Source organism: Lithobates pipiens, unplaced genomic scaffold, assembly GCF_037356315.1.
Source record: "Lithobates pipiens isolate NorthernLeopardFrog02 unplaced genomic scaffold, aLitPip1_a1.2 Scaffold_23, whole genome shotgun sequence".
In the NCBI taxonomy this organism is placed as follows: Eukaryota; Metazoa; Chordata; class Amphibia; order Anura; family Ranidae; genus Lithobates; species Lithobates pipiens.
Window position 1 is genome coordinate 15,575,794 of NW_027507785.1, and position 17,617 is coordinate 15,593,410.

Below are 17,617 nucleotides of genomic sequence, written 5' to 3' on the forward strand. Positions count from 1 at the left end.
CATTCCATGAAGCGCTCTACGCACTATTGATTCTTGATTAAAGGTTATTGGCGCTACCTCCACCCAGTTAATTCCAATAGCACTCTTTGCTTACTCAAACCTTTTGTGTCTATCTATCACCTTAACGTGTCCCCAGGGACTATGTGCATTAAACCCGTGTTCCGTATTTTATCTCAACAACACCCCATATATCCAACACCTAAAACTCAAGGCAGAAACTGATTGCACCCCACTTTATATCACCTAAGTGAAATAGTGCTACTATAGTTTCATATAGAATCTCCAATCAGAAAGATATACATACAAGAAATAAAAATAAAATAAAATAAAATAAAAAGTGATTGGTAGAGGCCTCAGCCGTGGAAAAACCTAACTTCAAACAAAAAGCCAAAAAATACAGAAAAAAACACAGAAAAAAACACAGAAAAAAAAGGGGGAGAAAAGAACCCCCAACAATTTTAGTGTTTACCAGTGCCAGACCTCTTCCTAATTGGGGAAGAGAACTATCATATACATTCTTTGTGCTAGTTATTACATATTAAATTGACCAGATCTCCTTATATTAATAAGTGTAAAAGGAGGAAGCACAAGGTTTCCTCATGCAATAATATCCCAAAAAAATTTTTTTTATGCAGTAAACAAAAAATCAAAAAAGACAAAATATGTGAAAAAATCCAGTTATATCCAGTGGTCTATACACCAATCCACGAGCATGTGAGAGTGTAAAAGGGTCAAGTGCGCCCAATATGTGTCAAAAATAAGCAGTATAAATATCAGTCCACATTGAGTCTTCTATAACCGTATCAATGCAATTACTCCTCTTCAGAATACAGGAAAGGTGACTTTCGTGAGATTGCCTGCGCTTTATTAGTGACTTTCGTGCTCGTTCCCCCTCAAGGATCCCCACTCACCAGATCCATTCACCCCCTAGGGGGTTAAACGCCTGTAATCTGTATCCTGTTTGTCCGAAGATTCCACCATCCAGTTATATCTCCAATAGGTCCTTCTCAAGGTCTTTTAAAGAGATGCAGGTAAGTCCTTATATCCAATAGTAATTTCCTCAAATAGAAGAGAATACCCTCATGGTGTAGTATTTTTGATTATAATTGGGAAAGAAGGGAGAACAATCTGATATTCTTCTTTAAAAAGCAGGTATTTTTAGTTATGTAGAAATTTTTAGGAGGCTAATTTCCACTTAAAAATATTTTATTACAAAAATATTTTATTACAAAAAAACTTTATACAACACTCTGTGCAGAAAAAAGGGGTTTTTTTTTATGCAAGATGCAGTCTAACAATCCATACATCAGCATACACCGTATATAACTTGTGTTATACGGCTCAAAAAGATGTAATGTAACAACCCTTTTTTTTTTTTTTTCAGCAAAAACAAGGAGCCAATATAAAATATAAAAAATAAAAAGTAAAAAAGACCAGATGCAATATAAAGCACTGATTCCGGAATGCAAAAAAGGATTTGCTTTATATATGTACCAAAAGTTTACCAATTATGAAAAAAAATAAATAAATAAAAATCAAAAATGAAAAACAGAATCTCCTACGGTCCTTTACATAAGTCTGCAGAGTATCTGCACTTAATCCCAAAAAACCCTATTCCCCCAGTGCTACAGTCCCCTTACTACCGTGGGGTTAAATGATGGTCTCCTCTGGGGGCCGTATAACAGGCTTAGTTTGGGTTAGGAATGGAGCTCCGTAGGTTAGAAAACCAAAAAAGAAAAAACGTTAATGTTAAAAGAAATTTTCAGAACGTTTATCCTGTTATACGGCCCCCAGAGGAGACCATCATTTAACCCCACGGTAGTAAGGGGACTGTAGCACTGGGGGAATAGGGTTTTTTGGGATTAAGTGCAGATACTCTGCAGACTTATGTAAAGGACCGTAGGAGATTCTGTTTTTCATTTTTGATTTTTATTTATTTTTTTTTTTTCATAATTGGTAAACTTTTGGTACATATATAAAGCAAATCCTTTTTTGCATTCCGGAATCAGTGCTTTATATTGCATCTGGTCTTTTTTACTTTTTATTTTTTATATTTTATATTGGCTCCTTGTTTTTGCTGAAAAAAAAAAAAAAAGGGTTGTTACATTACATCTTTTTGAGCCGTATAACACAAGTTATATACGGTGTATGCTGATGTATGGATTGTTAGACTGCATCTTGCATAAAAAAAAACCCCTTTTTTCTGCACAGAGTGTTGTATAAAGTTTTTTTGTAATAAAATATTTTTGTAATAAAATATTTTTAAGTGGAAATTAGCCTCCTAAAAATTTCTACATAACTAAAAATACCTGCTTTTTAAAGAAGAATATCAGATTGTTCTCCCTTCTTTCCCAATTATAATCAAAAATACTACACCATGAGGGTATTCTCTTCTATTTGAGGAAATTACTATTGGATATAAGGACTTACCTGCATCTCTTTAAAAGACCTTGAGAAGGACCTATTGGAGATATAACTGGATGGTGGAATCTTCGGACAAACAGGATACAGATTACAGGCGTTTAACCCCCTAGGGGGTGAATGGATCTGGTGAGTGGGGATCCTTGAGGGGGAACGAGCACGAAAGTCACTAATAAAGCGCAGGCAATCTCACGAAAGTCACCTTTCCTGTATTCTGAAGAGGAGTAATTGCATTGATACGGTTATAGAAGACTCAATGTGGACTGATATTTATACTGCTTATTTTTGACATATATTGGGCGCACTTGACCCTTTTACACTCTCACATGCTCGTGGATTGGTGTATAGACCACTGGATATAACTGGATTTTTTCACATATTTTGTCTTTTTTGATTTTTTGTTTACTGCATAAAAAAAATTTTTTTGGGATATTATTGCATGAGGAAACCTTGTGCTTCCTCCTTTTACACTTATTAATATAAGGAGATCTGGTCAATTTAATATGTAATAACTAGCACAAAGAATGTATATGATAGTTCTCTTCCCCAATTAGGAAGAGGTCTGGCACTGGTAAACACTAAAATTGTTGGGGGTTCTTTTCTCCCCCTTTTTTTTCTGTGTTTTTTTCTGTGTTTTTTTCTGTATTTTTTGGCTTTTTGTTTGAAGTTAGGTTTTTCCACGGCTGAGGCCTCTACCAATCACTTTTTATTTTATTTTATTTTATTTTTATTTCTTGTATGTATATCTTTCTGATTGGAGATTCTATATGAAACTATAGTAGCACTATTTCACTTAGGTGATATAAAGTGGGGTGCAATCAGTTTCTGCCTTGAGTTTTAGGTGTTGGATATATGGGGTGTTGTTGAGATAAAATACGGAACACGGGTTTAATGCACATAGTCCCTGGGGACACGTTAAGGTGATAGATAGACACAAAAGGTTTGAGTAAGCAAAGAGTGCTATTGGAATTAACTGGGTGGAGGTAGCGCCAATAACCTTTAATCAAGAATCATTCCATTTATGCAGGTTGTTTAGTGCAGCCTTTGCATATTAGGGTGGCAGCAACCTCATAAAATAAAGAAAGTTTATACTTAATCTTTTAATAAGACAAAAATTAGATAGAAGAATTGTAAACCAATAAAAAATTATATATAACACAAGGGCACAGGTATAAATCAATACCTATACATATTCCTGCTGATCAAGACCTATTCCATAGGCGCGGCTTTACGTATATAACTCTACGCACTATTGTTGTGCTAATCTGAAGGCCACACAAAGTTTGGAGGTCAGTAGCGATTGACTCTGCAGACAGTTGGTGATGACTGTACGCTTCAGCATGTGATGACCTCGCTCTGTCATACGTGGCCTACCACTTTGTGGCTCAGTTGCTTTTGTTCCTAGTTGCTTCCACTTTGTTCTAATACCAGTTTACTGTGCAATATTTAGTAGCAAGGGAATTTCACCGACCCATTCTTTCACAAATGTTTGTGGAAGCAGTCTGCATGCCTAGGTGCCTGATTTTATACACCTGTGGCCATGGAGGTGATTGGAACACCTCAAGCCAATGATTTGGGAGGTCGTCCCAATGTATTTTATTGCGATTTTATGTGATAGACCAACACAAATTGGCACATAATTGTGAAGTGGAAGGAAAATGATAAATGGTTTTCCAAATATTTGAAAAATAAATATGTGAAAAGTGTGACATGCATTTTTATGGTGCCCCCCGGAGCCAATACATTGTAGAACCACCTTTTGCTACAATTACAGCTGCAAGTCTTTTGGGGGATGTCTCCACCAGCTTTGCACATATAGATAGTGCCTTTTTTGCCCATTTGTCTTTGCAAAATATCTCAAGCTCTGACAGATTGGATGGAGAGTGTCTGCAAACAGCTATTTTCAAGTCTTGCCACAGATTTTCAATTGGATTTAGGTCTGGACTGTGAATGGGCCATTCTAACACATGAATATGCTTTGGTCTAAACCATCCCATTGTAGCTCTGGCTGTATGTTTCGGGTCGTTGTCCTGCTGGAAGGTGAACCTCCCCCCCAGTCTCAAGTCTTCTGCAGACTCTAACAGGTTTTCTTCTAAGATTGCCCTGTATTTGGCTCTATCCATCTTCCCATCAACTCTGACCAGCTTCCCTGTCCCTGCTGAAGAAAAGCATCCCCACAACATGATGCTGCCACCACCATGTTTCACAGTGGGGATGGTGTGTTCAGGGTGATGTCTAGTGTTAGTTTTCCACCACACATAGTGTTTTGCTTTTAGGCCAAAAAGTTAAGTTTTGGTCTCATCTGACCAGAGCACCTTCTTCCATGTTTGCTGTGTCCCCCACATGGCTTCTCACAAACTGCAAACGGGACTTCTTGTGACTTTCTTTCACCAATGTCTTTCTTCTTGTCACTCTTCCATAAAGGGCAGATTTGTGGCGTTAACAACTAATAGTTGTCCTGTGGACAGATTCTCCCACCTGAGTGGATCTCTGCAGCTCCTCCAGAGTTACCATGGACCTCTTGGCTGCTTCTCAGATAAATGCTCTCCTTGCCCGGCCGGTCAGTTTAGGTGGATGGCCATGTCTTGGTAGGTTTGCAGTTGTGCCATACTCTTTCCATTTTCTGATGATGGATTGAACAGAGCTCTGTGAGATGTTCAAAGCTTGGGATATTTTTTTAAAACCTAACCCTGCTTTATACTTCTCCACAACTTTATCCCTGACCTGTCTGGTGTGTTCCTTGGCCTTCATGATAATGTTTGTTCACAGAACAGCTGTATTTATACTGAGATTAAATTACAAACAGGTTGACTCTATTTACTAATTAGCTTACCTCTTAAGGCAATTGTTTCCATTCGATTTTAGTTAGGGGTATCAGAGTAAAGGGGGCTGAATACAAATGGACGCCACACTTTTCACATATTTATTTATAAAAAATATTAAAAACCATTTATCATTTTCCTTCCACTTCACAATTATGTGCCACTTTGTGTTGGCCTATCACATAAAATCCCAATAAAATACATTTACGTTTTTGGTTGTAACATGACACAATGTGGAAAATTTCAAGGGGTATGAATACTTTTTCAGGGCACTGTATGTACTGTAGCTGATACTCTAAAGATCTGCGGCATGAGCCTGGAATCATCGTTGTGCTCTCAATATATAGTATCACAATGAAGCATTGTAGATGGCGAGCCTTTGTCATATTTAATCCCCAGGGCTGGAAAATTCCTGAAGCAGATGGAGGAACTGGAAGAAGGTGTTGCATAGTGGGTCTCCACAAATAAATTGATAGAAGCCAGTCTACTACTAGAGTATCATAGTTGCCAACTGTCCCGAATTTCCCGGGACATTCCCGGGATTAGGACATTTGTCTCGAATAAATTTTGTCCCGGGAAATTCTAATTTCCGGTTTTTTGCCGCCGGTCGCTAGAGGTCCATCGGACTTTTGCTGGCCGAATTCCAGCCAGCAAAAGATTTAGTGCATGCTCTAAATTTTTTGGTCGGAAAAAGTTCCGATCGCAAATTCCGATCATCTGTAGCAATTCCGACGCGCAAAATTCATACGCATGCTTGGAAACAATTAGATGCATGCTCGGAAGCATCGAACTTCATTTTCTCGGCTGGTCGTAGTGTTGTACGTCGCCGCGTTCTTGACGGTCGATGGTTCAGTGAACTTTTGTGTGACCGTGTGTATGGAAGCCAAGCTTGAGCGGAATTCCGTCAGAAAAAACATACAAGATTTTTCTGACAGAAAATCCGCTCGTTTGTACGCAGCATAATGGGACATGGTAAAAAAAAAAAGGGGTGCTTTACCATTACCCACATCAGATTTTCTCAACCTTTTTACTCCAGAGGAACTTTTAAAATAAATTTTAGGTCTTGGGGAACCCCTGCTAAAACAAATTTATTGGAAGTGGAAAAAAAAGGCTCTTAAAATGATGGTCAGTGGAAAGAATGTCCCTTACATTGGTGATCAGTGGGAAGAATGTTCCTTACATTGGTGATCAGTGATAAGAATGTTCCTTACATTGGTGATCAGTGAGAAGAATGTCCCTTACATTGGTGATCAGTGTGAAGAATGTTCCTTACATTGGTGATCAGTGAGAAGAATGTTCCTTACATTGGTGATCAGTGAGAAGAATGTCCCTTACATTGGTGATCAGTGAGAAGAATGTCCCTTACATTGGTGATCAGTGGGAAGAATGTTCCTTACATTGGTGATCAGTGGGAAGAATGCTCCTTACATTGGTGATCAGTGGGAAGAATGTTCCTTACATTGGTGATCAGTGGGAAGAATGCTCCTTACATTGGTGATCAGTGAGAAGAATGTTCCTTACATTGGTGATCAGTGAGAAGAATGTTCCTTACATTGGTGATCAGTGGGAAGAATGTTCCTTACATTGGTGATCAGTGAGAAGAATGTTCCTTACATTGGTGATCAGTGATAAGAATGTCCCTTACATTGGTGATCAGTGGGAAGAATGTTCCTTACATTGGTGATCAGTGAGAAGAATGTCCCTTACATTGGTGATCAGTGAGAAGAATGTTCCTTACATTGGTGATCAGTGGGAAGAATGCTCCTTACATTGGTGATCAGTGAGAAGAATGTTCCTTACATTGGTGATCAGTGAGAAGAATGCTCCTTACATTGGTGATCAGTGAGAAGAATGTTCCTTACATTGGTGATCAGTGAGAAGAATGTTCCTTACATTGGTGATCAGTGAGAAGAATGTTCCTTACATTGGTGATCGGTGGGAAGAATGTTCCTTACATTGGTGATCAGTGAGAAGAATGTTCCTTACATTGGTGATCAGTGATAAGAATGTTCCTTACATTGGTGATCAGTGGGAAGAATGTCCCTTACATTGGTGATCAGTGGGAAGAATGCTCCTTACATTGGTGATCAGTGGGAAGAATGTTCCTTACATTGGTGATCAGTGAGAAGAATGCTCCTTACATTGGTGATCAGTGGGAAGAATGTTCCTTACATTGGTGATCAGTGAGAAGAATGTTCCTTACATTGGTGATCAGTGGGAAGAATGTTCCTTACATTGGTGATCAGTGAGAAGAATGTTCCTTACATTGGTGATCAGTGAGAAGAATGTTCCTTACATTGGTGATCAGTGAGAAGAATGTTCCTTACATTGGTGATCAGTGAGAAGAATGTTCCTTACATTGGTGATCAGTGAGAAGAATGTTCCTTACATTGGTGATCAGTGATAAGAATGTTCCTTACATTGGTGATCAGTGGGAAGAATGCTCCTTACATTGGTGATCAGTGGGAAGAATGCTCCTTACATTGGTGATCAGTGGGAAGAATGTTCCTTACATTGGTGATCAGTGAGAAGAATGTTCCTTACATTGGTGATCAGTGGGAAGAATGTTCCTTACATTGGTGATCAGTGAGAAGAATGTTCCTTACATTGGTGATCAGTGAGAAGAATGTTCCTTACATTGGTGATCAGTGAGAAGAATGTTCCTTACATTGGTGATCAGTGAGAAGAATGTTCCTTACATTGGTGATCAGTGGGAAGAATGTTCCTTACATTGGTGATCAGTGAGAAGAATGTTCCTTACATTGGTGATCAGTGAGAAGAATGTTCCTTACATTGGTGATCAGTGAGAAGAATGTTCCTTACATTGGTGATCAGTGAGAAGAATGTTCCTTACATTGGTGATCAGTGAGAAGAATGTTCCTTACATTGGTGATCAGTGAGAAGAATGTTCCTTACATTGGTGATCAGTGAGAAGAATGTTCCTTACATTGGTGATCAGTGGGAAGAATGTCCCTTACATTGGTGATCAGTGAGAAGAATGTTCCTTACATTGGTGATCAGTGAGAAGAATGTTCCTTACATTGGTGATCAGTGAGAAGAATGTTCCTTACATTGGTGATCAGTGGGAAGAATGTCCCTTACATTGGTGATCAGTGAGGAGAATGTTCCTTACATTGGTGATCAGTGAGAAGAATGTTCCTTACATTGGTGATCAGTGATAAGAATGTTCCTTACATTGGTGATCAGTGGGAAGAATGTCCCTTACATTGGTGATCAGTGAGAAGAATGCTCCTTACATTGGTGATCAGTGGGAAGAATGTTCCTTACATTGGTGATCAGTGAGAAGAATGCTCCTTACATTGGTGATCAGTGGGAAGAATGTTCCTTACATTGGTGATCAGTGAGAAGAATGTTCCTTACATTGGTGATCAGTGGGAAGAATGTTCCTTACATTGGTGATCAGTGAGAAGAATGTTCCTTACATTGGTGATCAGTGAGAAGAATGTTCCTTACATTGGTGATCAGTGAGAAGAATGTTCCTTACATTGGTGATCAGTGAGAAGAATGTTCCTTACATTGGTGATCAGTGAGAAGAATGTTCCTTACATTGGTGATCAGTGATAAGAATGTTCCTTACATTGGTGATCAGTGGGAAGAATGCTCCTTACATTGGTGATCAGTGGGAAGAATGCTCCTTACATTGGTGATCAGTGGGAAGAATGTTCCTTACATTGGTGATCAGTGAGAAGAATGTTCCTTACATTGGTGATCAGTGGGAAGAATGTTCCTTACATTGGTGATCAGTGAGAAGAATGTTCCTTACATTGGTGATCAGTGAGAAGAATGTTCCTTACATTGGTGATCAGTGAGAAGAATGTTCCTTACATTGGTGATCAGTGAGAAGAATGTTCCTTACATTGGTGATCAGTGGGAAGAATGTTCCTTACATTGGTGATCAGTGAGAAGAATGTTCCTTACATTGGTGATCAGTGAGAAGAATGTTCCTTACATTGGTGATCAGTGAGAAGAATGTTCCTTACATTGGTGATCAGTGAGAAGAATGTTCCTTACATTGGTGATCAGTGAGAAGAATGTTCCTTACATTGGTGATCAGTGAGAAGAATGTTCCTTACATTGGTGATCAGTGAGAAGAATGTTCCTTACATTGGTGATCAGTGGGAAGAATGTCCCTTACATTGGTGATCAGTGAGAAGAATGTTCCTTACATTGGTGATCAGTGAGAAGAATGTTCCTTACATTGGTGATCAGTGAGAAGAATGTTCCTTACATTGGTGATCAGTGGGAAGAATGTCCCTTACATTGGTGATCAGTGAGGAGAATGTTCCTTACATTGGTGATCAGTGAGAAGAATGTTCCTTACATTGGTGATCAGTGAGAAGAATGTTCCTTACATTGGTGATCAGTGGGAAGAATGTCCCTTACATTGGTGATCAGTGAGAAGAATGTTCCTTACATTGGTGATCAGTGAGAAGAATGTTCCTTACATTGGTGATCAGTGAGAAGAATGTTCCTTACATTGGTGATCAGTGGGAAGAATGTTCCTTACATTGGTGATCAGTGAGAAGAATGTTCCTTACATTGGTGATCAGTGAGAAGAATGTTCCTTACATTGGTGATCAGTGATAAGAATGTCCCTTACATTGGTGATCAGTGGGAAGAGTGTTCCTTACATTGGTGATCAGTGGGAAGAGTGTTCCTTATGTTGGTGGTCAGTGGAAAGAATGTTCCTTACATTGAGGGTAAGTGGCAAGAATGCAACCCTTACATTGATTGTTGTCAGTGGGAAAAATGCAACCCCTACTTTGGTGGTCAAGTGAAGAATGTATCCTTTAAATTAGTGGTCAATTAGAAGGATGTTACTTACATTGGTGGTCATTAGGAAGAAGCCCCTTACATTGGTGATCAGTGGGAAGAATGCTGCTTACATTAGTGGTCAGTGGGAAAAGTGCAACCCCTACATTTGTGGTCAAGGGGAGGACTGTAACCCTTAAATTAGTGGTCAGTGGGAATAGTAAAATAGTTACATAGTAGGTGAAGTTGAAAAAAGACACAAGTCCTTTAAGTTCAACCTATGTGTGTGATTATATGTCAGTATTACCCCCCCCCCCCCCCGCTGAGACCACCGCCTGTGGAAGGGAATTCCACATCCTGACTGCTCTTACAGTAAAGAACCCTCTACGTAGTTTACGGTTAAACCTCTTTTCTTCTAATTTTAATGAGTGGCCACGAGTCTTGTTAAACTCCCTTCCACAAAAAAGTTTTATCCCTATTGTGGGGTCACCAGTATGGTATTTGTATATTGAAATCATATCCCCTCTCAAGTGTCCCTTCTACAGAGAGAATAAGTTCAGTGCTCGCAACCTTTCCTCATAACTAATATCCTCCAGACCCTTTATCAGCTTTGTTGCCCTTCTTTGTACTCGCTCCATTTCCAGTACATCCTTCCTGAGGACCGGTGCCCAGAACTGGACAGCATACTCCAGGTGCGGCCGGACCAGAGTCTTGTAGAGCGGGAGAATTATCGTTTTATCTCTGGAGTTGATCCCCTTTTTAATGCCAATATTCTGTTTGCTTTGTTAGCAGCAGCTTGGCATTGCATGCCATTGCTGAGCCCATCATCTACTAGGACCGCCAGGTCCTTTTCCACCCTGGATTCTGGTGGTCAGTGTGAAGAATGCTCCTTACATTGGTGATCAGTGAGAAGAATGCTCCTTACATTGGTGGTCAGTGGGAAGAATGCTCCTTACATTGGTGGTCAGTGGGAAAAGTGTTCCTTATGTTGGTGGTCAGTGGAAAGAAAGTCCCCTACATTGGTGGTCAGTGGAAAGAATGCAACCCCTACATTGGTGGTCAAGGGGAAGACTGCAACTCTTAAATAGATGGTCAGTGGAAATCATGTCCTTTACATTGGTGGTTGTTGGGAAGAATACTTCTTAGATTAGTGGTCAGTGGGAAGAATGCCCCATATATTGGTGATTAGTGGGGAAAAAGGTCATCATGTTGGATTGCCTCCTCAGCATCCCATGGGGAGACACTTCAGGGAAGGCCCGTGTTTTTTTTTCTTCTTTTCCTTTTTCTTTATTATAGTCAGGATTAAAAACACATACTTTGGGCTGAAAAAAAAGTTTACAAACCGCAAGAACTCAAGTTGAAATATACACATAAAAGTGAATGAATCAGAACAGTGACTCCTAGCTCTCAGAGTAGTGTCTCTTAACTTAGCAGGTGGCCCGTTCCAGAGTTTAAATCAAGCAAATCTTGACTGATGGCAGGAAACTTCTGTTCTACTGTTTTAGACAAACCATAGTGTCTGTGTATCAACCTCAATTTTTGTTACTCATGGTAGTTGTGTGAGTCTGTAATTGGACCGGGTTACTATAGGTCTGTACAGGTCAGGCCTTGGGTTCCTTCCCCCTGGTTCTGGAAGCTCGGAGAAGCTTCTGGAAGCTAGTGGATGGAGGCCAGGAGATGAAATTTTGCATACTTGAGGGAATCTGGCCAATCCCGAGGCAGAAGGTCCTGGCAGGCAGCCCTTAAATATCATGGAGCCTGGCCAGCAGGGGAGTCTGGTGGAAGATGAAGTGAGGAAGCTGTGTCCCGTGGCCTGGGAGGGGACCCCTGATTGAGGTGGGCTCTGCCTCCAGGCTGGGAGCTGGGAAAGGAAGAAGTATAGAGCGATCCACTATCCTGTGGTCTCTGTTGGGAGACACAATGGCTTGCAGGGAAGGACTTGTACAGTAGGGGGCCTGAACAGTAGTCTCTTCTGGGACAGCAGGATTTTGGGGGACAGTGTGGGTACTTCTACCTTCCCCAGGGCCAGAAAAGGCTAAAGCTGCTAGATGTAATGTTTAGTAAGCTTTTCTGAGATTGTGCTAGAAAGCTGTGACCCAATCCCTTGTCCTCACTAGGCAGTCAGGTGGGCTGTTTTTTTCAAGAACGGGGACATAGGGCTCCTGCAAGTTGAGATTCTGCCAAAATTCTACTCTGGGAAACAGAACTCCTGTAAAGGGGAATTTCTTTCGCAAGTTCATAGAGACTACCTGTTTTTAAGAGACTCCAGTCAAGTGTATTTTCTTTTCTCTGAAATACATAGAGAAGGAAGTTAGCCTCATCATTGTTCTTCAAGTCAAATTGGGCATCCCATAAATCCCATACCATATCCAAGTCGTTTTCCCCAATAAAACAACAAAAACAAGTTCACAAGTTCTGGGACAGTTTCCTTGTCTCTGAAAATGCATGTTGCCTGGCTGTGCAGAAATAGGGGAACTCCAGATCCAACGGCTCCTACAGGGGTAGCGCTACACACACACACACACACACTCAAAAAATTGACCCAAAACAATGACTAGGTTTAGACGTGTGACTAAATTGCCATAGCTCTGAGAAACGATCCATGTTTGGATTTGACAGGTGGTGACGAGGTGATATGATGCCTTCCCACCTCCTGATTTAACCCAATAAATGAGGTACCAGTGTACTGCATCCCTATTTACTTTAGTGGGTCAAGTTTGCTGGTAGTACTGCCTGCTGAACGTGACATTTTTGTCATGGTGCAAAGCAAAGCATTGCGACAGTGGCATGTGATGTGAACACCTCCATCTGCTGTCTGAAGCGGATGTGGAAAAATGGATGCCAAAAATGATTGTCAACCGTTTGTTCTTAACATCCCCCAACTGCAAGTCTAAACGAGCCCAAATTGGGCGTCCCATAAATCACATACCCTATCCAAGTAGTTTTCCCCAATAAAACAACAAAAACAAGTTCACAAGTTCTGGGACAGTTTCCTTGTCTCTGAAATTGCATGTTGCCTGGCTGTGCAGAAATAGGGGAACTCAAGATCCAACGGCTCCTACAAGGGTAGCGCTACACACACACACACACACAAAAAAATTGACCCAAAACAATGACTAGGTTTAGACGTGTGACTAAATTGCCATAGCTCTGAGAAACGATCCATGTTTGGATTTGACAGGTGGTGACGAGGTGATATGATGCCTTCCCACCTCCTGATTTAACCCAATAAATGAGGTACCAGCGTACAGCATCCCTATTTACTTTAGTGGGTCAAGTTTGCTGGTGGTACTGCCTGCTGAACGTGGCATTTTTGTCATGGTGCAAAGCAAAGCATTGCGACAGTGGCATGTAAACACCTCCATCTGCTGTCTGAAGCGGATGTGGAAAATGGATGCCAAAAATGATTGTCAACTGTTTGTTCTTAACATCCCCCAACTGCAAGTCTAAATGAGCCCTATAGTTTACAGCACATTTCAGTGTACTTCTTTATGTTTAACTAATTTGGCAGGTAAGTCCATCTGGAAATTTGACCATTTTGGTCCCTCATTTAGTATCTGCAAATATTGAACAACTTTCATTTTCAAGGCATGTGTTCGAATTCCATATATCAGAGGATTAAGGAGTGGTGGGAACACAAGGGGAGTCACAGAGAGGAGCACATGGACCATAAGAGGGAGGTTTACTGCCTCTAATCGGTACCTCAAAAAAACAAATAAAAATCCCATCAAAAATATGGAAAAGTTGAGTAAATGCGTCACCAAGGTGTGGATGGCTTTCTGACAGGACTCTTTGGAGATTTGCAGGCAGACAATAAATATCCTGAAGTAGGAGAAGACAGTAACCAAAATAGTAATGGAAAAGTAAGAAGAGGTTACAACAGCTGCATAAATTCTATTCACTAAAGCGTCCAGGCAAGACAGGACAATGAAAGACATGTTGTCACAATAAATACTTTTAATTTTATTCCCACAAAGAGAAAGTTGCCACGCCATAACAATAGCTATGACAGCAAACATGAAGGTTGTGACCCAACATGTAGCAGTGATCCTCAGGACCTTGGCATTGGTCATCAAGGTGTAATATTGAAAAGGTTGACATATTGCCAAATAACGATCGTAGGCCATAACGGTAAAAGTGCTCATTTCCAACATCGCAAAAATGGCAACACAAAGAGTTTGGATCAGACACTCGCTATGAGAAATCGTCTTCGAGGAGGTGATCAAGTCAACTATCAGTTTTGGAAAGAATGAGGAGCTTCCGAAAATCCCGTTGAAGATCAGGCTGGCTATGAGAATGTACATGGGTTCATGGAGGGTCTTTTCCTTCAGCACCACCAGCACAATGATGCTATTTATCATCAGAGTAAATAGATAGATCACTGTGAAAAATGAGAAGTAGAGATATTTTTGCATCTCCATCTCTACCAGCCCCAGGAGCACGAAACTAGTGCTGACGTTGGCTATGATCTCCATCTTGCTACTATCTGTTAAAATCAAATAAATAGTCTTAGTTTAATCACCCATTGTGCATAATAGATTAAAAACATTCCCCTAGAACAGGGATATGCAATTAGCAGACCTCCAGCTGTTGCAGAACTACAAATCCCATGAGGCATAGCAAGACTCCGACAGCCACAAGCATGACACCCAGAGGCAGAGGCATGATGGGACTTGTAGTTTTGCAACAGCTGGGGGTCCACTAATTGCAGATCCCTGCCCTAGAAGCTCAGTGCTCAAGAAAAGTCAGACGTAGCATCCTCCAAGATAAGTGCTAGGATTTTGTGCTGGCTCACTGTGTTCAGTAGAGCTGTGTGTATGTGTAAATTTAGTTGTGCTCACTGTAACCAGTGCAGCTGATTTTGATTAGTTAGGTCTGTTCAATGTTTCAGCTGCTGCTGGTTTGACTACCCCCTCAGCTTTTCAGAGAGCTGTAGAAATTCTCTGGAACATACAGAAGGTGTGGGGCAATGCAAATGGCAGCATGAATATTCATGCAGCCCTGGCCAATCCCAGGGAGCTGGGCCCTGAAGGCTGCTGGGTGCCCGCATAAATACTCTGAGACACTGAGCTTTTCATTCAGTCCAGCCTGGATGGCTGCTGAGCTGCAGGACAACACTGCCATGTTTGTGAGACTCAGGTGAGCGACCTGAGGGCCCGGATGCTGAAACTACAGGGAGCTGACTGAGGGGCTGTCTGCTGAAGATCTAGTCTGGTATCACTGGAGCAAGATGTCGCTTGGACGTTGGGAGGCCACCAACTGTCCCTGGACATTTTGTGAGTACAGACTGCTGTGAGAGATCTTAGAGACCCCTTGGGCTGCTCCTACTCTTCTTGTGCTAGATAGTCAGCTGTGTGTTTGTCTAAATGGGGACATCGGCTGGTGTCCTGAGGAGCTCAGTCTATCTGGTTCACTGTGAAGGGACTCTGCTCTTGCTTTGAAGAAGGAAGCCAACATTTAACAGTTTCTTCTACAACAGCGGTCATCAACCCTGTCCTCAGGACCCACGAACAGGCCAGGTTTGCAAGATAACTGAAATACATCACAGGTGATTTAATTTGCTGCTCAGTGATTGCAGTATTCTAGTCTACATCTCCCCAAGGTAATACATAAACCCTGGCCTGTTAGTAGGCCCTGAGGTAGGGTTGCCACCTCATCCCTTTAAACCCAAACACATATGAATTACACAGGTTCTGAGGCTAATTGAATTCAGATAAAGCACCAATGAGTTCAATTACCACCTTAATCAGCCACAGAACCTGTGTAATTAATAGGTGTTCGGGTTTAAAGGGATTAGGTGGCAACCCTACCCTGAGGACAGGGTTGATGACCACTGCTCTACAAAGTCAAGTCCACAGTTGCGTAAAACAAGGTGTCAGGAAGGCACTAACACCAGTACAGCTGAAGTATCTAGATGTCTACAGATGAGCAAGCACAGATGTGCGGGGTGCCCTTTTTATCCTGTGCACCCGCCACTAATGTTGGCGCCACTGACACTATTTAAACTGCAGCACTTCAGTACAGTGCTATTAGCTGTGTTTCTTCATATGTTCCTGTATTGACCCTTGTTATTGACTTGGCTTGCCTAGACCTTGCTTGACTGCTTCCTGCCCTGACCTTGGTCTGTCTCTGGATTTTCTCTGTCTCCTGTTCATCTGTCTGATTCTACGTTGACGTCCCCTGCTTGTACCTTGACCATTCTCTTCCTGTCATCTATGCCTGTATCTGACTGTCTGTCGCGGACCTGTCTTGTCTGATCTTGCATCCAGTTATTCGTCAGCTCTACTCTGCAAGCTATCTTGTCCCTGCAGGTTCTTCACCTGTTGAGTGTTACCAATCCTCCCAAACCAGCCACCTGCTAGCTGCCCGTCAAGCATCTGCTGCCTACCCAGTCCTGGGTCTGCTGCCATCTGCCTGTCTGTTTCAGTGGTCTGATCTGTCCCTGGCAATGCACCTGCTACCTGCTGCCCCAGCTGATGGTTGATCTTACAGGCGCTCATAACTCGCCATGCTTTCGCGGTCACTGCTGCAACATCAGTGGTCTCAGGACCAAGCGATACGAGAGGCCTCCCTCTACACGTCAGGCTCTGCCAGAACAGAACATACATGGCATAAGGACTTCTGGTTCAGCTTTTCAGATTGGAGTTTATTCCCTTCAATCTGTTCATAGTTCTGTTTTTGGAGTATCACTATTCAAGTTCTCCAAAAATAAAAACAACAAAAACAAACACCCCTAGACTGATTTTGTGGCAAATAGTGACTGTCAGTGTGTGCCTGGCATCAGGGCAATTTACTGAGAAAAGAAACTGGGCAATTTTTCAATGGCTCCTTCGGTGGTAGTGCTACCTATATACTGAATTTTTGCAAGCTTTATAGTAGATTCCCATATACCTTACATTCGGTATGGAGAAACTGGCTGACCATGAGGAGTTGACAAGTTGTAACCTCACGAGAAGACTTTGACCAAGTTCATGGAGAATTCATGTTTTTTTTCCCTCTCTTCCCCCTGTCCCCCTTCCCCCTGTGCCGCCATTTTTGATCTCCTCTGCACTCATTTATCTTTTTTATAGATACTTTTAACTTTGGATTTCTCCTGGTGAGTGGATGATCTCCATGAAACGCGTAGAGCCATTAGATGCTACCAATTGCAAGCATGTGCTTATATATATGTGAACTATAAGATATCATGGCGATACCTTCGTTTTCAATGTTACATTATTTACCTTGAATTGATGTATATGGATGAGGAATTGTCAAACATGTCTTTGCATACTTATCCTGCAGTTATGCTTCATATAAAGTTCCACCACGCCCTCCTTTTAAATAAGCTTTATAGTAGATTCCCATATACATTACATTTGTTATGGAGAAACTGGCTGACCATGACGAGTTGGCAAGTTGTAAGCTCACAAGGAGACTTTGACCAAGTTGAACATCAGCCTAGGAACACGGAAACACTCTTCTGGTCTATATAGTAGATTATTGTATTATTCATGTATAGTTCTAGGCAGAGGGTTGACTGACCAGGGGTTCGTTTAGGGTTGGGGGGGGGGGTGTTGGTAAAAATGGTTAAGTAGTAGTTTTACAGGCATGCAACTGCC

General features: G+C 41.4%; 1 protein-coding gene across 1 annotated transcript; it reads right to left on the reverse strand.

Annotated features, from left to right (window-relative positions):
* Window positions 1-13,492: 13,492 nt before the first annotated feature.
* LOC143926848 (olfactory receptor 5H8-like) lies at window positions 13,493-14,499 on the reverse strand. Its single transcript, XM_077450888.1, has one exon. It carries the CDS (start codon window positions 14,489-14,491, stop codon window positions 13,493-13,495), a length of 999 nt encoding a protein of 332 aa, XP_077307014.1. The 5' UTR covers window positions 14,492-14,499.
* Between the last annotated feature and the right edge of the window lie 3,118 nt (window positions 14,500-17,617).